General features: G+C 43.3%; 1 protein-coding gene across 19 annotated transcripts in view; it reads left to right on the forward strand.

Moving 5' to 3' along the window:
• Positions 1 to 24,610, forward strand: part of ADGRL3 (adhesion G protein-coupled receptor L3) — a 948,965-nt gene that overhangs the window by 197,408 nt on the left and 726,947 nt on the right. For all 19 annotated transcript variants that reach the window (XR_012220302.1, XR_012220289.1, XR_012220304.1 and 16 more), the window contains exon 3: positions 3,791 to 3,981. Coding sequence is in view for 15 of the 19 variants with exons in the window: in XM_073545473.1 (XP_073401574.1) it covers positions 3,927 to 3,981 (55 nt within the window). In the remaining 4 variants the exon portion in view is untranslated. The remainder of the gene's footprint in view (positions 1 to 3,790; positions 3,982 to 24,610) is intronic.

Here is a 24,610-nt window from a genome sequence, read left to right on the forward strand (position 1 = left end):
CTGTGAACGCATCTTTCTGTGGGTAAATGACAGTGGGGGCATCATACCGAGGTGGGGTGTCATTGTATATACTTCAAAATGTGTGTGTGGAGGAATTGTGGGGGACACTGTAGGGGCACAATACTGTTTTGGGGAGCTGTAGGGGCATTATAACTTTGTTACTTCACTATGGGGTCATCAAATTGTGTGAGGGTTTGTGATAACACCATACGCTGGGGTCATTATACTGTGTGTGGAGGCAAACTGTGTGAGAAAAATCACTGTGCATGTATCATACTATATGTGGGGGGGGGGCATTTTTGGGTGTATAATAATTTATGTGGGCCATGTTAAAGTTATTGTAATGAATGAAATAATCAAGGGTCTTCAGTAAAACCAAAATCACTATGTATTGGTGACAATACATGTCCCTATGTCCTTCTCCATGGCTTTAAAACTTTGAAGCTGTGCCCGTCTGTGTCAGCATCTATATACTATGAACCCGTACCTTCATTGCTAAATATATATTATATTTTTTAGGAGGAGCCAATCAGGACTTTTTTTATGGTGACCCATGATTTCAAGGTATGCCCCTGCTAATATTAAATTCACTTAAGGCTATCTTCACCTTAAAATGCCCATACACAGGAATCCCAAAACAGAAGTTCATACCTTTGGGTCTCTACGCCACTTTGCTTATGTTTACAAAAAGGGCTAAGCTAAGACAATCAAAGCCAAGAGTTTGAGTTCCTTGAACTTCTGCTCCTTTGTTGCAGCAGTTCGGGGGCATAGCACCAAACTCCACCAATCCACATTTCTCATATGTGATTTTGACATGTCAGAATTTTATGAAATGACATGTACAATTTATGGTTTTTCAGACTTCTCCTGTGTGTGGGATAAGGAGAAAGGTGTCCAGAGTAGTGATGAGCGAGTATACTCGTTGCTCGGGTTTTCCCAAACATGCTCGGGTGTCCTCCGAGTATTTTGACATGCTTGGAGATTTTAGTTTGTGTCGCCTCAGCTGCATGATTTGCGACTGCTGGACAGCCTGAATACATGTGGTGGGTTGCCTTTTTGTTAGGGAATTCCCACATGTATTCAGGCTGTCTAGCAGCCGCAAATCATGGAGGTACGTCAACAAAAACTAAATCTCCGAGCACGCCAAAATACCCGAGCAACGAGTATACTCGCTTATCACTAGTCCCAGAGGTATCCACAGCTACATGCATCCTGTTAAGGCTATCCTACCTAACAACTCATGTGTTGGTTCTTTCTTGACAGTCTAACTACAACTATCATTTTATGGTGTACAATAGTATGAACATGATGTCATGTTTGCAATGTACATCACCATGATTGATTGTTATTGTACATAAATCTTAAAAATAACAAACAAAAGCCCATTTGTGTATTTAATTGTGACAGGGAACACCACTTAGGTGTAACTGTTCACAAAAGAGGAAACCACTCCAGATACGCATGAAAAAAAAAACAGGAGAATTTGGATGGTACATATTTCAAACAATAAGTAAATTTTATTAATTCTCCATAATTTCTTTAAAAGTGTTAAAAAGAAGCATAAAAAGACATACAATAAAGTGACACCCTTCAGCCACAATAGAACCAATATTGTATGTGTCTATAAAAATGTAGGTGGTGGGCAAAAGATTGCTCCCCTGTTACAGGTCTTAAGGGGCGTCCATCTTCAATAAATATTTTCCATTCTGTGAGGGTAACAGAGTAACTTCAATATCTCATAAGTAGTGGAGGCACCTTATTCGGTGTTCATTGGGGCAGAATGAACCTTTCCAATACAAAGTTTAAATAAATAGAAGGTACTCAATCTATATATAAAAGTGAATGTATGCATGTATGTGTGTATCACCAACCAATCACGAAGCAGCTTTCATTTCACCAGAGCTGTTTAAAAGAAGCTGAGCTGTGATTGGTTGCTATGAGCAACAGCATGTGTGTGTGTATCAGCCAAGCTCACTCCACATAGCCCCAACCAATCACTAAGCATCTTTCATTTCACCACAGCTGTTTAAAAGATGCTGAGCTGTGATTGGTTGCTATGAGTAACAGTTTTCCTTGTAGTCAGCTGTGGAAACTGAGGCCTATTATTCTATGGTGTTATTGTCCTTCTGAAAAGCTGAAAATTACACAATTTATTACTGTGCCAACACAGACCACCCCCTGTTACAAACTGCAGGGGGAGCCCAGAATCAGGAACTTCTCTTTGTCTGGCATGAAGCACCCCATTAACTTAAAAATTCAAACACAAATTTAAAAAAAAAACAAAAAACACAAGACGGATTTCTCCAACCCAGGTATCATTTTAATCGGTTTAACAGTGCCATCCTGACAATGTTGGCTCTGATGGGATGATCTGGGATATTAGGGGTAGTAGTCCGGTGGCTCTGACAGGATGATGTGGGATATTAGGAGCAGTAGTCCGGAGGCTCTGGTTGACTTGATGATGTGGGATATTAGGGGTAGTAGTCCGGTGACTCTGACGGGATGATGTGGGATATTAGTGGTAGTAGTCCGGTGGCTCTGGCTGACGGGATGATGTGGCATATTAGAGGTAGTAGTCCGGTGGCTCTGATGGGATGATGTGGGATATTAGGGGTAGTAGTCCGGTTGCTCTAGCTGACGGGATGATGTGGGATATTAGGGGTAGTAGTCCGGTGGCTCTGGTGGGATGATGTGGGATATTAGCGGTAGTTGTCCGGTGGCTCTGGCTGACTGGATAATGTGGGATATTAGGGGTAGTAGTCCGTGGCTCTGACAGGATGATGTGGGATATTAGGAGCAGTAGTTCGGTGGCTCTGGCTGACGGGATGATGTGGCATATTAGAGGTAGTAGTCCGGTGGCTCTGATGGGATGATGTGGGATATTAGGGGTAGTAGTCCAGTGGCTTTGGCTGACGGGATGATGTGGGATATTAGGGGTAGTAGTCTGGTGGCTCTGGTGGGATGATGTGGGATATTAGCGGTAGTTGTCCGGTGGCTCTGGCTGACTGGATGATGTGGGATATTAGGGGTAGTAGTCTGGTGGCTCTGGCTGACGGAACGATGTGGGATATTATAGTGAATGTAGCTATGTAGAGTGGGTGGGGCTCTACACTCAGCTTTATATATACATAGATATAATCATTATAATTTGTTATAACTAACCGTAGTTAGTTACTATGCCCGGGCAGCGCCGGGCTCTTCAGCTAGTACATTAATAAAGGAAAGTATCTTACACACACAAAGGAAGGAGGCATAGGTAGTCACAAGACCGGATAGTAAGAACCCCAACGAGCGTTTCGCGTGTTTAGTACATGTCGCTTTCTCAAGTGGAATTTGTGAGAGTGATGGCCGGGTCACGTGGCGGTGACTCAGCTGGCAGGGCACGCATGCTCTGACACACAGTAGTCTCACTGGTCAGTTAGTGATCAGATAGTTTTCTATTTGACCTGTTACCAAAAAGGTCCTGGCAGGTAACACCCCTTGAGAAAGCAGCATGTACTAAAATCGCGAAACGCGCGTTAGGGTAATTACCATCCGGTTTTGTGACTTGTGGATCTAAGCAGCACCTCTTTGTGTAGCTGAACGATGTTGAATCCCCTCCATTCTGATGGTGATGACCGATCATAAGGACAATTATCAATTTCATTAGACCAAAGAACCTCTTTAATACTGAACAAAAAATAACTACTACTGGCACAATTAGTAATACAACTTATTCTTGGCTGACTTTATCTTACATGTACAATAGTTCATTAAGAACAAGCTATTAATTTTTTATTTGTTTTTTCAGGTCTTGTACCTTTCCTACTATCGATTTGGGTGTCAGCTTTATCCTTCGGAAGGTGGCACTTTCAACGATACCTGAAGAAAAAGTAAAAGAAGGGGATTTCCTGGCCTTACCTCTATTCTGATTATACCTCACAGCAATGTCATCATTAAAGCTGTTCATTTGCCTAAAGCTGATGATAACACTAATTCATGGTAAGAATTTATCCAAACTATTATTGTTTAGCATATTTAACTTGGAAGTATTGCTCCCTGGGGCATTGTCTACTTGATGGGAAAAAATAGGTGTTTTGCTGCAATATTATTAAGGTCAGGGCTGTATTTGTTGCTAGCTACTTGGGTGCTAGTGCCAAAGTGGCAGTTTGCGGAGTGGTACATGCTTGCAAGGGAGAACAAAACATAAATATATTTATTTTCCAGCTTCCTCACCTCCTCCCTGCTGGACATTGAAAAGTATTTTTGGGAGATGGAGGGGTTCATAGGCTGCACTAGTGGAGTGCGATGATGCCTGTGACCATGTCTCTGCTAAAGAGCCAGTACCATAGCTTGTGACTCTGCTGCGCAGCGATACAGATGCAGAGAGAGCAGCGAGTTGCGAACAAAAAACAAAAGCACAAGGACTTCTGCCCTGGCTGGGGCTATGTGAAGTGCTGCAAAGTGGAGAAGAGGGGCTGTACTCTGTAGTTTGAGTGATAACTGCAGGATGGGACAATGTTCACCCTAGCTCTGAAATTTGACTTTAGGGCAAATGTTAGTAACGGCAAATGTTACTTCCTATGATAAGCTTATTAAGAAGAAAATAATACAAACACTTCTAGGGAACCTGTCATCAGGTTTACCCCATAAAAAGTACGGTCAGCACCTGTAATCCCCCATGTACAGTATTCTAGAATGCTGTTTATATGTCCCCAATCTGAAGGCAAAAATAGCTTTTATTATACTCACCTAAGGGCCGTTCCAGTCTGGGCTTCTCTGGTCTTAATCCCCTTTTCTTTGCAATCGCCGTCCTACTTTATACAGGGAAAACATGGTAATAGGTTCCATTTAAGTACAGTTGTGTGAAAAAATGTTTGCCCCCTTCCTGATTTCCTATTCTTTTGCATGTTTGTCACACTTAAATGTTTCAGTTCACCAAACAAATGTAAATATTAGACAAAGATAATACAAGTAAACACAAAAATGCAGTTTTTAAATGAAGGTCTTCATTATTAAGGGAAATAGAAATGCAAACCTACAGGGCCCTGTGTGAAAAAGTGATTCCCGCCTTAAAACATAAATTAACTGTGGTTTATCACATCTTTACCACTGCAAATATATACAATTCTTGTTCTGAATGTTGATCTAATTGTCTAATTGATTGACTCAGGATCAGGAGGGAAAAATGCTATTTTAGAAAACATGCAATATGGTTGTACTAGGTTTCCTTTATCATTTCTTATCCCTTGGAAGAACTAGGTGGACATGTGTCTTTTTTAAACTTTGCTAACTATGTGACTATGAAATATATATCCTAATTGACTTGTGGAAATGTGCCTTTGAAACTAGTCTGACAGTTGATACATGCTGCCCGAGCCACATGCAGCATGTATCAAGGCACTGGCTGTTTGAATTTAGCTGGTATGTTTGACTCTGAAACACTGCAGCGTTTCAGATAAAAACATATAATAAAAGTTATCAGGGACCGAGCCGCACTTGTGGCTAGTGAGACAGATCGGTCCCCGGTGGCTTCTTACCTCCTGCTGCCCTTGAGTGACACATTCTAATGGGCAATGCGTTTCTGTAACCCACCATACATGTACAGCATTATAATGAAGCCAGCTCACAAGCATGCTAAGGCTTTCTTAAAGCATATATGATTTGTTTAGTGATAATAGTAGGCTGTCATCGTTTAGCATAACACTGTAGTAAAGGTCAATGAAGAAAGAAACACAATTTTTTTTAACGAAATTGGCATCCTTGGCCAATTGATGGCAAAATTGTCAGGTTCGAATTACTTTTATGTGACATGTTTGGCCATCTTACGCTAGCAAGCTATCCTAGCTTCCATTATTATGCAGGAATTCAAGCACATTACTACAGAACTTTTAAGGAGTGTTTTCTCCCCTTGCCTTTAAATAGGACTAGATTACCAAATGCAAATTGCATACATTAGTAAAAAGATCACATTAGAATAGCATAGCCTGATCAGAATATCAAAGCAGAAAAATAATATTAAAGAGGTTGTCCACTACTTTATACATTGATGACCTCTCCATAGGATAAGTCATCAGTCTGATCGGATGGGGTTAGACACCCAGTACCCCCGCCTGTCAGCTGTTATTGGTGTCGGCGGCCGGAAGTCCTCACTTACTGAGCTACTCCACCTACTTGTAGCTGCCACCTCAGGGTACTGGACATCTGTCTCCTATTGATTTCAATTATGAAGTGAGTACTTCCGGCCGACGACCGCCAACAGCAATAACAGCTGATCGGTGGAGGTGCCAGGTTTCGGACCCCGGCCAATCAGACATTGTTGACCTATCCTAAGGATAGGTCATCAATATAAAAGTAGTGGACAACCTTTTTAAGGATCCCTTTGAAGCAAGAGGTCCGCTGCGAGTATGACATTTTAAATTCCAAGTCTAATTCCAATTTGGTGACATGAGTGAACAATGATATGAGGTATTGGGAGTATTGAAAACATGTACATATTTGTTTAAGTCGTGTGAGTATTAAAGGCTTAGGCGTCAATTTATTTGCACCTGTAAAACAGGAAATAGTTTTCTACCCTCCATTCCACATCATGCGGGCACTTAACATAGACATCCAGTGTCCAATTTCTAAAAGCAGAGGGATTCTCCATACCAGGAGGAAATTGTGGGTTATTGCATACAGATCCAAGTAGAAGATAAGGAGTCATAAAACCATCCAAATACTTCACTCCATCCAACACTTGGAGAATCTTGGAGAATGATGAATAATAGGGTTGTCAATATGTCGCCTATGTGTCATGGTTTACTGGGAGGTCAGGGTAGGTGTGGTAAGGGTTAACATGGAAAGCCTCTCTGTGGATCCAGGGAGGGTTCTTATAGCCTCATGATAGAGCCGTCCCCTGTCGTTTATACTCTTAGCTGAGTGTGCCTGACCCTGTTCTGTTTCTGCTTCATGCAAATCGTTGTTTGTCTGCTTGGTATTTGATCCGGTCCTGTCACGGTTTACGTCTCTTGCCTGCTGATTCTGTACCTCGCTGCCCGTTCTGTGTATGACTAGTGGCTACGTTCTAACTTCCCTTCTGAGCATCCCTCCTGTACCTCGCTGCCTGTTCTGTGTATGACTTTTGGCTACGTTTGACCCTCCTTTGAGTATCCCTCCTCTACCTCGTTGCCCGCCCCGTGTATGACCTTATTGCCTGCCTGACTATTGTTATTTCTCTGTGCCGCTTCTTTACCAGTGTTGTCATCGGCGCTGCATGAGCTCGGCTGTAGCCCCGCCCAGCCCTCTGACGCGCAGTCACGTGGCCGCAGGTCCTGCGGACATCGAGCGCTTCACTATCGCTCCGCCCTCCCCGCAGGTCCTGGAGCTGGATTACTCATACCCGCGCTGTGCTCATACCTCTCATCGCTGTGGGTAAGGAGCCTCCACATACTTGCTATTGGTGTCCTTGTCACCTGGATAGCAGGGCGGTTACGCTGTCCCTGACACTATGAGGAGGACTCTAAATAGGAGTATCCAATGGGACTTCTAAAGCCAATCAGAATGTTGGGCTACAAGTGGCTTGGTAGATTGCCTGCTTTGAGATTTCTGGAGCCTGATAATAATTAGGGAGGTTTGGCACCACCTGCCCTCCTCTGGATTTGTGTCCTAGAAGTCATGTTCACTCTAAGACTGTATGTAGCCCTGTGAAACACAATAATTCTTGAAGCCCTCAGTCTCGTTGTTGAGCAACATAGATAACTGACACATAGAGGACAAGCAGGAAAAATGGATCAGTAGTTTGCAGCGTGGTATAAAAAGTCGAGGTTGTGTCTACTACTCTAACTACCTGAACACTCAGAAAGTGGTCTGTAAGCGTGAACTCAGAGTTGTGAGCCACATTATTATGGTGACCCCAACACACAGGAGATGAAGGTGATGACTGGAGCAGGAGGAGACCAGAGGAGCCTAGACTGGAGTCCGCAGAGGTGAGTAACAGTTCCCCCCTGCTTTAGAGCTCATCCCAGGAAACTGTCAAAGATTTTCTTGAGGAAAACTGGGGCTAGGGAATCTGTCACCCTTTTTTTTGGCTTGCAGCTGCCGGCATAGACATCGGGGGCTTATCTACAGCATTCTGTAATGATGTAGATAAGCCTCCGATGTAACCTGAAAGATAAGAAAAACGAGTTAGATTATACTCACCGGGGTGGGCGGTCCGGTCCAGTCGGTGTTGCGGTCCAGTCCGACGCCTCCCTTCTTCATGCGATGACGTCCTCAACAGGGCAGAGCAGTGCGCTTGCGCCGCAGCCATTACAGGACGGGAGAAGATCTTGGGGAATCTTCAGCACAGAAGACAATTCTAGATCGAAAGTGATATACTTGATTTGCTCAGTCACTGTAAATGGACCAATAAATCTTCCTGCAAGCTTTCTACAAACAGTTTTTAGATGGATGTTAATTAGTTGAGAACCAAACCTTATAATCTGGAGAGATGTTTAGTGGGATGCATGTGTTTATCCACACATCTTGCTGCTGCAACAAAAGACAGATTGGATTGAACCTCTATCTAGATGACATGGATGTCTTGACAAGTGCTATTCCCTGCAAGCTACTCTATCAGGTTCCAAAGCAGCACGGGCCTTCATGCTTCAACTCCTGTATATGGATATGGACTTACACAGGGGACATGGGTTGAGTCCTCCAATGACAAGTGGAGCGGTTTGGCAATGATTTTAATGTCGCCCAGTCAGTAGGGAAGACATGGGATAAAATTGGAAGTCAGAAGAATTGTCAGTAAACTAGCGATGTTCAAAACCAGGAGGAAAGCCAAGGGACAAAATGGGATTTTTGAAGAATCATCAATGAACAGGCTGAGGTCAGATCAAGAATAAGACATGCTGTATAAGAGCTAAGCCAAAGAAGTGCACCATTGCTAGCATAAACCTTAACTGGCAATTTGTAGCAGTGTTGTGTGTTTTAGTAGGATATGTGCTGTCCCATTGGCAATAGCATAGAGATGATTACTCCCATCAAACATAACCATACTGTCAGATACCATGACTGGACGGCACAATAGGTCTGAGTCACACTAGTCTCTGTGGTTGAACAGAGCTTGCACCACCCATTGCTTTTGGTACTGATGTCTCCTTCAGAACCAGCTCCACCCACAGAATGAAGATGGAAGTACCGAGTGACAGAAGCAGGTGTTGCAATAGAGTCCAGATGAAGATGTGAGCACACAATGGTGCTGTTTGAAGTGTTTTCCACAATTTGTGTTGTTTTATGTTTACATTGACGTGTTAATAACATTGTATTTTTCATGATTCCCAGTAGTGTTCACTGCTATAATTCATATAGCTTTTGCTCTATTATTTTTGGTGTTAACGCCAAATGAGCTTAAGGGCATTTTGGCCAAACATCCAAAGGACATTGTTCCAGAAGTCTTTTGGTTCTTTGTGATGCAACTGTCATGATCTCAGTGTGGGTTTGACTCGCACACGTGGGGTTAATGTCTGGAACCAGTGCTGATGACTGGCATTTCTGGGTTAAAGGTTGTGATCCCAGTGCAGGCTTACCTGCACACCTGGGGCTATGATTGTGGCCTCTCCCTGGTTCTGGGAGAGGCTTCTGATAGCCTCAGGACGCTCCCATCCCCCGTCAGTTATACTTTCGCCCTTGGCATTGTGTGGTGATGACCCCTGAGTGTGTTTGTGCTGTGTTCTGGTTGCTTGATTCTCTGTGTACGACTCGGTCTGTTCTCTGGATATTGCTTTGGATTCTGCTTGGTACCTTCTATGTCTGTTTGGTTTTGACTTCTGCTTGGCCCTGACTATCCGTTCTGTCTCATCCCTGGTACTTTACTGATATCTCTGTGTATGACCTCCGTTTTGCCTGACTCTGAGTATTTCTGTATAGTATCCTGCCATCTCTGAAAGCAGGACGCTAAGCCCCGCCCCCTTGCAGTCACAGGACCATAGGTCCTGTGACTGCTTGCTAAACTACAGCGTCCACAGGTCCTTTGTATCTGTACTTTCCAGCTGTACCTGACCCCGGGCCCCCCTACAGTGCGGGTGAGTCCCTGCTCAGCGGAGGCTGCATGCCGGCGCTGACTGGATCCTGACAGCAACTTTACAATAGTGCCATGCTCTTTTAATAAATTAATAAGCTTTATCCTGTCAGTCCTTCCAAGAAAACCATACTCTTTCTAATTGTGCTGTTATATTGTCATGATGCTAATTATGGAATATTTTTTTTTGCTATGCTTACTTATATAGTACCATCATATTCCACAGCACTATTGTCATCACTGTTCTCACAATCTAAATTCTAAAAAAAAGTATGTCTTTGGAGTGTGGCAGGAAACCAGAGTACCTGGAAGAAACGTACACATGAGGAGAACACACAAACTCCTTGCAGATGTTGGGCTTGGTGGGATTGGAACCCAGGACCGCAGGCTACAGTACTAGCACTTAGCCTCTGTGTTTTCCATGATCTTGAACATTTAACATGCTGTCTGAGGCTTTAGAGGCTGAGATATAGTTCTTGGGTTTTTTTGTACTGTCTCTGAGCATTGTATGGTCTGAACTTGGGGTGAATTTGTTGGGATATGCACTCCTGAGAAGATTGTCAGCTGTCTTGAATGTTTTCCACTTGTGAATAATCTGTCTCACTGTGGGATGATAGACTCAAAATTGTTCGTAAATGGTCTTATAACCCTTCCCAGGTTGATGGGAAACAACATAGCTTCTCTGAAAATATTGCTGATTTCTCTGATTTCTTCTCTCTTGATATTCTGTTAACGCACACCTGAATTCTGCTTTTTAAAAAGGTATACACACTTCCCGATGAAAAAATTGCTGTATTTAATTAGAAGCACTTGGCTTCTCCTTTACTATGGAAACAGTAAGGCTGTGTTCCCATGTTGCACATTTTTTCACTTTTTTTTTGTGTTTTTACCAAATAAAACGCTTAAAAACGCAAGAAGCTTCCCATTCATTTTAATGAATTTCGCACTTTCTGTGTGGGTCGCCCTCCCAGGGCTGTGGGGTACTCGGTACCGGGCCGGTGTCAGTGGGATGTGTCACAGCAGCGGTGACCCGGACCGTGGCCCTGGGTGCCCAAGTCAATGGCGGAATGTATATGTAGTTAATGGAATGGAATAGTTTGTGACGCCACCTGTGGTGCTCGGCAAGGGAGGTGTTAAGCCGACGCTGCAGACAGATCCTCTGGGACACATGGTATGATGCAGCAGTGATGGTATAGCCCTCCACAGGCAGGGCTGATGTCCCAGGGCAGTGTAGTTGTAATGGTTGTGGAAAAGCGCAGGCAGTGTAAAGGATGGTACCCAGATGTAGCGGTGCTGAATGGGTTGGCGCGATAATGAATGGAGGACACCGAGGCTTGCAGTTCCAAAGCTTTACTCACAGTCTGCGGTACACAAGGGTGCCTGCCTCTGGGCCAGAGACTCAGCCAACCTCCTGGCCAGATGGAAAGCTCCTCTCCAACACTCCGCCAACATGTACCTTTCCTGAACGACTCCTATATTGCGCCTTAAAGTGTGAAGATCTCCAGTACCGTGGTACTCTGGAGTTCCTCCTGTCAGATGTTCCTAACAATTCTACTCGTATGGCAGACAGCTGTAGCCTCTCTCAGGGACCCCTTTCTCCGGAGTCCTGGCTCTCTATTCAATTGCTGTTGTGCCCCAAGTCTTAGTTGGGAGTAGTGCATTTACAGCCAACTACTCCACCGGTGTCTGCTGCAGAACCATAAGTGTCCATACAACCTCGGGGACCGGGCCCCGGCCTTGCGCTGAGAACCTATAGGCAGGGTTCCTCTTCCAACCCACGTCTCCTCTCTGTTCTCCTACTCCTTCATTCCGTACTGATCCTTCTCTCTCTCTTATGGAAGCTTAGGTTGAAGTTCTACGTCTTTCTCCTTCTTGTTCCTTTCCCGTGCCAGCTGGCTCAGATCACTGAGGCAGCTGCAGCACTCCTTCCTCCATCCCTTCTTCCAGGGATCCTCACTCCTGTCTGAGTGACTTCCTACCCGCCTGACCTTCTGCCAGACTGAACCTGTAATCCTACACTTTCCCACTCTTTTATATATCTCAACTCCACCCACCTCCCACCACATCCAGTGTTCCATGCAGGGAACCACTAGAGGTGCTCTGCCACTCTCTAAGCACTGAGCCGCAATGTGGTTGTGCAGAACTACCCTGTTGTGTGGGGTGCGAGTGTTGGAGTGTGGAAAGGAGTTCCCACCTTACCTGGATGGTGGGGCACTACACCTTAGGAGAAGGTGCAGTACCTCTGTGGTGACTGAGCCTCAGGGGTGCCACATGTGCATATTGATGCGTTTTTTTCCCCAAAAAAAAACGCATCGCGGAAAAAAACGTAGCATGCTTATTAATTTGGCGGAAAATTCCGCATTTATAGCTATTTTCTATGTGACTGGGACCGCTCCGGAAAAAAACGCATAAAAAACCCGCGTTTTTTGTGCAAAAACCACGCGGAAAACTCGCAGAAAAAAACGTGCGTTTTCTGGGAAGGAGTCAGGTTTTCAAGCAGAAATTTTCTGCATACGTGTGCACATAGCCTAAGGGTGTAATTAATTTTTCTCACACTCCTTCAGCATTTTGGCACAGTTTTTGTCAAATAGGTTAAGCAGCATTACTCTGGCACTGAGCTCTGTTCCTTTCCTTGCCTATGGTTGGCGTCCTTTGTTCTAAGCTGGGCTTGGTTACTGTGTTTACTCTGCATAACCTTCTGATATAGTCATCTATGATTTTTTAAGGCTTGAGGTATCAGCGTTTACTACCAAGCTCAGTGCAGCTACTGTATATATTGACTCACTTATAACTGCTGAATCAAGATGACAGATAACCAACTATTCTCATCTATTCTTGCTGTTGTTCACATCTTCATCTCTGCTATCAAATTATCTGATCATTAGTTCATTTCTGCTGTTCTAATGCAATCTACATCTTCAGCTTGACTGTGTCAGGTTTTCTGGTAATCAACTTATCTCGACTATCCCTGTACAGTTTACATTTACCACTCCGCTGTACCTGTGTGTAACCACACTTATGCTGCAAGATACACATTGTGTTCCTATATATTCTATTCCTATATAACCTCCATATTTAGCTGAACTGCATCCACTCCTTCGCATCTGCTGTGCTGGCCCTTGCTGATCCATGTATTGTTTTCATCGATAAGCCTGTGCTGCTCTTGTATACCTCCAGCTTAGAGAATCCTATTCATCTGGCTCATCGTGTACACCCATAACATTGTTAGGTATTGTTGTTTATCTGAGGTTGTATTAACCTAGTTTTAAGCTCTTCTAAAGATGAAATTTTCTTTTAATTACATCCCGATACTTAAAATGTCAGAATTCAAAGGCGATTTACTTAGTTTTTTTAAAGGCTGTATATTTATTGTCAAAGGAAACTTAGCATGTTACCATTCCTCCAAAAGTGATTTAAAGTCAAGAAGTTCCTGGCTGCAATGGAATAATTTTGTTCAGCAGCAAAGAGTTTCCTGGAAAAGAAACCACGGGGGTGGTTTCTCAACTTAATAAGAGAACTACAAGATAATACTTGCAATTCCTATGGAGAAGATATCCAGTCCAAGGAAACAAAAAGCTTGCTGAGTTCTGAATGATGCAAAAACATGACCTGAGAAGTCTAAAAGATTCAATTGCAGAGTCTGGCCAGTTTTGAGAATTTGCCCCCTTCAAAGTCGATGAAACAATGAACAGAGACATCCTGGTGATGAGATCTTTGGAAAAAATTAAGATGAACAAGAACATAATGATTTAGAATATCATGGACGATCTCTTTTAAAAGTGCTGACACATGGCTGGAGTATTACACAAACCAAAGGGCATGCCTAAATATTCATGGGGACTGTCACGGGTATTGAATGCTGTCTTCCATTTATCTCCTTCCTTGATGTGAATCAGGTTGTAGGCTTAGCAAAGATCTAACTTATTAAATATACGAGCTCCTTTGATCCGACTGAACAGTTCTCAAATGAGAAGCAAGTGGTAGTGATAAATTTTTGTGATTTTGTTCATGGCCCGGTAGTTGATGCATGGTCTGAGAGAACCGTCCTGTCTTTATAAAAAAAAAGAATCCTATGCCACCATGACGCATAGATATTCTTTTACATAGGTATAGACAAGGGGTAAACATTGTCTTTTGGAGGGTCTGTCACTGGATGTAAAGCTGTTCAGTCATAAGGACAATCAGGTGGTCTCAGCTGTCATGGTCCAGTCCGGAGTTTATTTTCTGCTGTCTTCACTCCGGACTGGTCATGCGGGAGTTAATCTCCTCAGCCTTGTTCTAGAGCTAGATGGGCTTTTTCAGTCTCTCACAGCCTGCTGACCAGTGTTAGTGATAGCTCAAGCTTCCAGTTTAGAGCCTCTGACCCTTGTACCTTGGTGTTCCTCCTGCCTTTGACTGATATTCACGTGTATGACCCGGACTGATTTCTGACCCCGTCTCTTGGTATTTTTCTCTGCTGTTACGTTCCCTCTCTGGCATCTGACTCCCCGGCTTGTACCCCGACCACGTATTTCGTCTCACGTTTTGGACCCCGTGCCCATGTTCTGGCTTTCTGACTCTCGGCTTGGTATTTTGACTACGTGTATTGCTGCTCCTTCTGGTACGTCTGCTCCTGCTAGTTTGACTTGGTTCATCTGACTATTCTCTCTCGTTACCTGTGGCACCTGTGCGGTTGCTCAGGGTTGCTGCTCTTAGTGTGTAACCTCTCTTCCTTCACCAGCTCCCCCTGGTGGAGGTTTCACTACATCAGCACTTTGTTTGGAAAGTATTGTATATTTGGAAAATCCTAATAAAAGTCATATTGTAAATAATGGAAGCTGTGTAGACTGACATTATAAAAGGTTAAGGTAAAGAATTTATACAATACTCAAAACATGCTGAACCCCAGAGGGCAATCTGGTCAGTTGACAAATTATCGATACATGGAGTCTTAACCACAGTAGTCTGCAGAGCACAGGTGCATCTGTAGCTCCCACTTGAATTTGCACCTTCTTGTGCAAAAACTGATAAGACCATTTGTAATAGTGGAGCCATTTGTTGAGATGAGCTGACAAGATTCCTGTAAAGAAATAAAATGATGTCTCATCCTCCTAGTCAACAAAGAATCAATAACATTTTCTGTAGCACCTGAGTCCACCAAAGCTTAACGTGAAAACTCTGAGGAATTGGAGAAGAGTGACACAAGTATTATGAATTTGTCGTCAGTGGAAGATATTAACCTTAAGGTGATATCTCTATCCTCACTTAGGTCTGGAGTTTTTTTACTTGGTCTTTAGCTTAGAACAGTCTATATTGGAATGTCCTCTCTCTCCACAATAAATATATACTGCAATTTGCCTGCCAGGCCTTGAATTCTCTCTGATGGAGACAATACTTTATGTCCAATTTATTTTTGAGGAATACAACACTATAGTTTTTTAAGTCTATATAGTTTATGCAGTTGAACAATACTTCTCGATTATTTTTACAATCTGTACTGCCTTTGTATGTTTCTATCTTTTTAAAAAAATAATATAATATTTTAATGCTTCCCCTCGACCATCTTGTTCTAGTTCTCAAAAACACTTTCTTTTTGTCATTTTTCGCACCTCCTACAGCTTTACTTAGCCATTATGGATCTCTACAATTGCTAACTTACGTAATACTATAGGGCATATATTGTGCTATGACCCTCTTTAACCCATTCATGACGAAGCCTATTTTGACCTTAATGACCAGGCCATTTTTTGCAATTCTGACCAGTGTCCCTTTATGAGGTAATAACTCAGGAACGCTTCAACGGATCCTAGCGATTCTGAGATTGTTTTTTCGTGACATATTAGGCTTCATGTTAGTGGTAAATTTAGGTCGATAGTTTTTGCGTTTATTTGTGAAAAAATGAGATATTTGGCGAAAATTTCACAATTTTCAAATTTTGAATTGTTATTCTGTTAAACCAGAGAGTTATGTGACACAAAATAGTTACTAAATAGCATTTCCCACATGTCTACTTTACATCAGCACAATTTTGGAAACAAAATATTTTTTTGTTAGGAAGTTATAAGTTAAAAGTTGATCAGCGATTTCTCATTTTTACAATAAAATTTACAAAACCATTTTTTTAGGGACCACCTCACATTTGAAGTCACTTTGAGGGGTCTATATGGCAAAAAATACCCAAAAGTGACACCATTCTAAAAACTGCACCCCTCAAGCTACTCAAAACTACATTCAAGAAGATTATTAACCCTTCAGGTGTTTCACAGGAACTAAAGCAACGTGGAAAGAAAAAATGGACATTTTAATTTTTCCAACAAAAATTTTCTTTTAGCATCAATTTTTTTCATTTTCACATGGGCAACAGGATAAAATGGATCCTAAAATTTGTTGGGCAATTTCTCCTGAGTACACCGATACCTCATATGTGGTCATAAACCACTGTTTGGGCGCACGGCAGGGCTCAGAAGGGAAGGAGCACCATTTGACTTTTTGAGTGGAAAATATGCTGGAATATTTAGCGGTTGCCATGTCACGTTTGGAGAGCCCCTGTGTGCATAAACATTGGAGCTCCTCCACAAGTGACCCCATTTTGGAAACTAGACCCCCCAAGGAACTTATCTAGATGCATAGTGATCACTTTGAACCCCCAGGTACTTCACAAATTGATCTGTAAAAAAAATGTACTTTTTTTTCACAAAAAATTTCTTTTAGCCTCAGTTTTTTAATTTTCACATGGGCAACAGGATAAAATGGATCCTAAAATTTGCTGAAAAATTTCTCCTGAGTACACTGATACCTCCTATGTGGTCATAAACCACTGTTTGAGCGCACGGCAGGGTCCGGAAGGGAAGGAGCACCATTTGACTTTTTGAATGCAAAATTACCTCCTATCGTTACCGGACACCATGTCGTGTTTGGAGAGCCCCTATGTACCTAAACATTGGAGCTCCCCCACAAGTGACCCCATTTTGGAAACTAGACCCCCTAAGGAACTTATCTAGATGTGTAGTGAGCAATTTGAACCCCCAAGTGCTCCACAAAAGTTTATAACACAGAGCAGTGAAAATAATTTTTTTTCCTCAAAAATGATTTTTAGCACACTATTTTTAATTTTCACAAGGCTAACAGGAGAAATTGGACCACAAAAGTTATTGTCCAGTTTGTCCTGAGTACGCTGGTATCCCATATGTGGGGGGAAACCACTGTTTGGGCACACGACAGGGCTCAGAAGGGAAGGAGTGCCATTTGACTTTTTGAAATGCAAATTACTATTATTCGTTAGCGGACACCATGTCGTGTTTCGAGAGCCCCTGTGTGCCTAAACATTGGAGCTCCCCCACAATTGACCCCATTTTGGAAACTAGACCCCCTAAGGAACTTATCTAGATGCATAGTGAGCACTTTGAACCCCCAAGTGCTTCACAAAAGTTTATAAAGCAGAGTCGTGAAAATAAAAAATATTTTTTTTTCCTCAAAATTATTTTTAATGCGCAATTTCATATTTTCACAAGGGTACCAGGATAAATTAGACCCCAAATGTTGTAGTCCAGTTTGTCCTGAGTACGCTGGTACCCCATATGTGGGTGGGGACCACTGTTTGGGTACACGTCAGGGCTCGGAAGGGAAGTAGTGACATTATGAAATGCTGACTTTGATGGAATGGTCTGTGGGCATCATGTAACATTTGCAGAGCCCCTGATGTACCTAAACTGTGGAAACCCCCCACAAGTGATGCCATTTTGGAAACTAGGCCCCCCAAGGAACATATCTAGATGTGTGGTGAGCACCTTGAACCCCCAAGCGCATCACAGAAGATTATAACGCAGAGCCGTGAAAATAAAAAATATTTTTTTTTCCTCAAAAAAATGATTTTCAGCCAGCAATTTTTTATTTTCACAGGGGTAGCAGGATAAATTGGACCCCAAAAGTTGTTGTACAGTTTGTCCTGAGTACACTGGTGCCCCATATATGGGGGGAACCATTGTTTGGGCACACGTAAGGGCTCGGAATGGAAGTAGTGACGTTTTGAAATGCAGACTTTGATGGAATGGTCTGCAGTCGTCGTTACGTTTGCAGAGCCCCTGATGTGCCTAAACAATAGAAACCCCCCACAAGTGACCCCATTTTGGAAACTAGACCTCCCAAGGAACTAATCTAGATGCCTGGTGAGCACTTTGAACCCCCAAGTGCTTCACGGAAGTTTATAACGCAGAGATGTGAAAATAAAAAAAAAATTTTCCACAAAAATATTTTTTTAGCCCCCAATTTTTTATTTTCCCAAGGGTACCAGGAGAAATTAGACCCCCAAAGTTGTGCAATTCTCCTGAGTACGCTGATACCCCATTTGTTGGGGTAAATTACTGTTTGGGCACACGTCGGGGCTTGGAAGGGAGGGAGCACCGTTTTAACTTTTTGAACGCAAAATTGGCTGGAATCAATGGTTGCACCATGTCATGTTTGGAGACCCCCTGATGTGCCTAAACAGTGGAATCCCCACAATTCTAACTTCAACCCTAACCCAACACACCCCTAACCACAGCCCTAACCCCAACACATCCCTAACCCTAATCTCAACCCTAACCCCAACACACCCCTAACCCTATTCCCAACCCTAACCATAACCCTAACCACAAGCCTAACCCTAATTCCAACCCTAACCCTAATTCCAACCCTAACCCTAACCCTCTTTCCAACCCTAACCCTAACCCTAATTCCAACCCTAACCCTCTTTCCAACCCTAACCCTAACCCTAATGGAAAAATAAAATAAAAATAATTTCTTTATTTTATTAGTTGATCCTGCCTATGGGGGTGATAAACGGGGGGTTTATTTACTTTTCATTCTATTTTGATCACTGTGAGAGTATCACAGTGATCAAAATGAATGAATGGAAATTGTAGCCGGCGGGCGCACTGCGCATGCGCCCGCCATTTTCCAATATGGCGTCGCTCATTGTCCGGGACAGCGGGACACCGGGAGCCATAACGGCACTTGGTGAGTACCGGGGGGGTGGGAAGGGGGCGATCGGAAGCCGGGGGGAGCGGAGGGAAGACGGGGGGGAGATGATGACAGCGGCGGGGGGCAGATCGCCCCCGTTAACGGGTGGGGGGGTCAGATCGCTGTCACCAGCCATGTCCAATGCTACAGCAGCGTCGGACATGGCTCTGATTGGCTGTTTAACTTTTAACAGCCAATCAGAGCGATCGTAGTCACGTGGGGGCGAAGCCACGCCCCCTATGGTGAAGAACAAAGCCCCCTGTATCTGCGGGTCGGGTGACCTTTCAGAGACCTAGGTCACCCGACCCGCAGGGGGGCTTTAAAGTCATGACGCCACATAGGCGTCACTGGTCAGATTTGCACCAGTTTTCATGACGCCTATGTGGCGTCATTGGTCGTGAAGGGGTTAAAGATGCTTTTAAAAGTTTCCCAATTCCCTTGTGTACTTTTATTTTTTGAGACATTTTTCGGCATTAAGATCATCTCTTGGCATATGGAAATTAGCCGCCAGGGACCCAGATCCTGCATTGCCAGACATGTCCGCCTACTTAAGCCAGTACATGTCCGGGTCCATATGAAGTTTGCTAGAGAGCATTTGGATTATCCAGAAGAGTATTGGGAGAATGTCATATGGTCTGATGAAACCAAAGTAGAACTGTTTGGTAGAAAGAAAACTTGTCGTGTTTGGTGGAGACAGAATGCTGAGTTGCATCCAAAAGGAACACCATACTTACTGTGAAGCATGGGGGTGGCAACATCATGCTTTGGGGCCATTTCTCTGGAAAAGGACCAGGACAACGGATTCGTGTACATGAAAGAATGAGTGGGGTCATGTATCGTGAGATTTTGAGTGCAAACCTCCTTCCATCAGCAATTGAATTGAAGATGAAACATGGATGGGTCTTTCAGCATGATAATGATCCCAAGCACACAGCCAGGGCAACGAAGGAGTTGCTTCGTAAGAAGCATATGAAGATCCTGGAGTGGCCTAGCCAGTCTCTGGATCCCAACCCCATAGAAAACCTTTGTAGGGATTTGAAAATCCATGTTGCCCAGCGACAGGCCCAAAACATGACTACTCTAGAGGAGATCTGCATGGAGGAATGGGCCAACATACCTCCAACAGTGTGTGCCAACCTTGTGAATACTTTCAGAAAACGTTTAACCTCTGTCATTGCCAACAAACGATATATAACAAAATATTGAGATGAACTTTTGTTAATGACCAAATACTTATTTTCCACCATAATTTGAAAAATAAATCTTGCCAAATCAGACAAGGTAAATTTCTGGATTTTTTTTTATTTTGACTCTCGTAGTTGTGGTCTACCTATGATGTCAGTTGCAGGCCTCTCATCTTTTTAAGTGGGAGAACTTGCATCCTGACTAAATACTTTTTTCATCACTGTATATTGCTCCATACAGAATAATGAGCCCCATATAATGATCCATACAGAATAATGAGCCCCATATATTGCTCCATACAGTATATAATAGGTCCCATATATTGCTTCATACAGTATAATGAGCACCATATATTGCTCCATACTGTATAATGCTCCATAAAGAATAAAGAACCCCATATATTGCTCCATACAGTATAATGAGCCCCATATAATGCTCCAAATAGTATAATGAGACCCATATAATGCTCCATACAGAATGAGACCCATATATTGCTCCATACATACTGGGTCCCATGTAATATTCCATACAGTATATGATGGGACCCATATATCGCTCCATACAGTATAGTGAGCCGCATATATTGCTCCATACATAATGGGTCCCATACAATGTTCCATACAGTATATGATGGGCTCCATATGATTCTCCATACAGAATGGACTGTGTATAATGGAGTATATGATTGGTTATGATGGGCCTCATATATTACTCTATATATAATGGGTCCTATAAGTACGTCACCCAGCCCAGTGAATGGGTCACTGAGGAGGATGGCAGGAACAGGCTAAGCCACCAGAAAATCAGAGAGGTTGGTAACTAAGCGGATTGCAGACCCCTGATCCTATCGACACAACTAGCAGTAGCCATGGAGCGTTCCTACTATGCCCTAGACGCTTTGTCACAGCCGGAGAACTAACTAAGCCTAAAGCCAGAAAGGTGAAATCTAAACTGCCCCGGAGCAAATCCCCAAAGGAATAGACAGCCCCCAAACAAATATTATCGGTGAGATAAGATGAGACACAAACACAGGCAGAAAACAGACTGAGCAAACGGTGGGGCCCAAGCTGTCTAGACAGGACAGAGAAGATGCTATCTGCAATCACACACAAAACCCTAAAAAAATCCAACACTTCTGATATTCAAAAAACATGAGGCCACACGACCTCACCCCCGCTAGATCAGGACTCTGGTATAAACTGGAAGCAAAGCAAAAGATACTAACATAACAGGGGACTGAACAAACTGACACAAGCTGTAACATATGGAGCAGGGCCCAGCGCTGCCCCCAGCAGGGAGTACGCTGAACCCTAGCAACAAAGCAGAAAGCAAAAACAAGGCACAACCAGATTAGATGCAAAGGATTAGCAAAAGAATCACTTAACTGAACCATGCAGATCAAGCAGGAGACAAAAGAACTCCAAATGCACAAGGAGGAAATCACCAGCAACCACCAAGAGCAGCCAGCTCAATTATATGCTCCTAGCCAGTAATCCCAGGTTCCCAATTATCGTCGTCAGGTGGGAAACTTCCATCAACCTGGCCAGCTTCACTACTCCCAGTAACCACTAGAGGGAGCAGAGGGAGCTTCGGCTCAGAAGTCCGAGCAAGGGAATTCACAATACAGGTGTCTTTTATACTTATAACAAGTTCAAACAGGTGCCGTTAATACAGGTAATGAGTGGAGGACAGAGGAGCCTCTTGAAGAAGTTACAGGTCTGTTAGAGCCAGAAATCTTGCATGTTTTAAGATAACCAAATACTTATTTTCCACCATAATTTGAAAAAATAAATCTTGCCAAATCAGACAAGTTGATTTTCTGTATTTGTTTTCTCATTTTGACTCTCATAGTTGTGGTCTTCCTATGATGTCAATTACAGGCCTCTCTCATCTTTTTAAGTGGGAGAACTTGACAATTGTTGGCTGACTAAATACTTTTTTTCCCCACTGAGTAAGTTGATCGGCATCCATATAGTAGATTGGCGGTTGTTTAAAGGTAATCTGTCACCTCATTTTTGGCCTATGAGTTGTGGCCACCGCCATATGGGGCTTATCTACAGCATTCTGTAATGCTGTAGATAAGCCCCCGATGTAACCTAAAAGATAAGAAAAACGAGTTAGATTATACTCACCGGGGGCGCGGTCCGGTGCAGTGGGTGTCGCGGTCCGTTCCGGCGCCTCCCATCTTGTAGCGATGACGTCCTCCTTCTTACTTCTACCGTGGCTCCTGCGCGGGCGTACTTTATCTGCCCTGGTGAGGACAGAGTAAAGTACTGCAGTGCATAGGCGCCGGACCTCTATGACCTTTCCCGGCGCCTGCGCACTGCAGTACTTTACTCTGCCTTCAACAGGGCAGATAAAGTACGACTGCACAGGAGCCGCGGCAGGAGTAAGAAGGAGGACATCATCGCTACAAGATGGGAGGCGCCAGACCGGACCGGACCCATGGGTGAGTATAACTCGTTTTTCTTATCTTTCAGGTTACATCGGGGGCTTATCTACAGCATTACTAAATGCTGTAGATAAGGCCCTGATGGCGGTGGCCGCATCTTATAGGCCAAAAATGAGGTGACAGATTCCCTTTAAGATACACAGTCGCCAATTTAATTGGGTCCTTTGGGAGGGAGGAAACCAAACACTTCCATTGAGCCAAAATGAAGAACAGTATATTATTCAAGTAGAGGAGGAAAATCCCTTCTCTATAGCAGCAGCTGAGCATCATGCAGTGAATGGGAACTGTATGATCCTCTTATCACAACGTGTAGTCATGTCACTGTGATAGGAGCCTCTCCGTAACCAGTGAGCGATTTGTATTACTACCAGAGAGAGCACTCAATAGTTAATACAGATCCTGTCACAGAGTCTCTGCCACTTATAGGAACCTGTAATTGCCAATGTGCGCTCCTGTCTGCAGGGAAGAAAAGCGCTGATTTATTACTGAGCAGTACAGTAGCTACAGGCCAACAATGATCTTCATGCAGTGACACAAGTCACAGCTGATACCACAGGTTTGCAATCAGCTGTTTCTGGTGAGCACTGTGCGGGCCACAACTAGGAGCAGTAGTGCGGTCATGGGTTGTGCTCCCTTAGTGTATAATATACCTTTCTCTTAGTGTATAATATACTTTTGGCTTTTGCTCCTTCACAAACCCCTTTTCCCACTGCATTTCCTCCATATCATATGCCAATAAGAACCATTATTCTACTGATTTTAGCTTGGATGCTTTTTAAAACCCTCTCTAATCCTTACACATACAGCAACCTTTAAGGGAGAATCCCTCTTGAGCAATAATGCCAAAATTGTTTACAACCTGTGACAAACCAGCATTTAGTCTTAATTATCTAGACATTATTTCAGTAGGCCCAGAGACATAGACTATTGTTTGAATGTTGACTCTTAAGTTGTTGTTTGCTTCAACTTATTGTGGGGGACAGGGACATAGGGTAAGAACGAACTTTGGAGATTGATTAAATGCTCAAACAATGAGAGCCCCTGCCACCTTCCCCCAATCCTGAGGAAAGATGTCTGAATAAGAGCTGTAAACTATAAAAAGGGGATATACCTCTATACAAGTGTGACTTGACAGAGCAACAGTCAGGACACCATGACTCCATAAAGGAATATTCTAAAGGACAGGTGCCAGGACAATATGGCTCCATCAAGAGGGACACCCATTTGACATTCTACAGGATGCCAACTTAAGGACCATGGCCCTAGCTTGAAGAATACACATCTGCTCCATTGACCATCATTGGTCCTTCAAAAACATTCAGAGAATCCAGGTTGAGATCATCAGGTCAACTGACCACATGACTCAATAGACTGTCAGCTTCCTAAACCTGTTGTTACTTTCTCTCTGTGAGTGATGTCAAAAGCTGGATGGCACTAGTAGGGGTAGTCAGCCATGGAAGCCCCGAAGTCGCAGCTAGCGGAAGGGTGAGACTCTATAATTTGCACCATCTTGTGTATTTGCTGGGACTGTACTATAAATTATTGTCTATTGGTGGTTCAAAAGAATATTGGCACGCTGTTTTACACTTGTGTTGTCTGAGTAGTATTATGTCCATGAGAAAAGGAGAGCGGGCGTTCAATGAGATGAGCACTGGTCCATGCAGTCTCGGGCCAGAGGACTAGAGCACCCACTGAACCCACTTGTCTCCACTCAACCTTTAGGCTAAAAACAGAACATAAAAGAAAACAAACTGGAGGCTTAAAGATGATATGAGAAGACACAAAAAACAAACAGGAATTCTTAAGAAAACTCTTTTCTAGAAAGGTCTCAAGTTTTGTCCCACCAATAAAATTATTATTTCTAGAATTTTCTTTCAAAAGGAAGAAGCTATGGAATGATACTAGTGCCTCCAGCTTACATAATCATGAAAATTTAAACTCTGGGCCTATACAAACATGAGGCCCTTTACAAC

This window comes from Dendrobates tinctorius, unplaced genomic scaffold (assembly GCF_039654945.1).
Source record: "Dendrobates tinctorius isolate UK_male_01 unplaced genomic scaffold, ASM3965494v1 ptg000011l, whole genome shotgun sequence".
NCBI classification, from domain to species: Eukaryota; Metazoa; Chordata; class Amphibia; order Anura; family Dendrobatidae; genus Dendrobates; species Dendrobates tinctorius.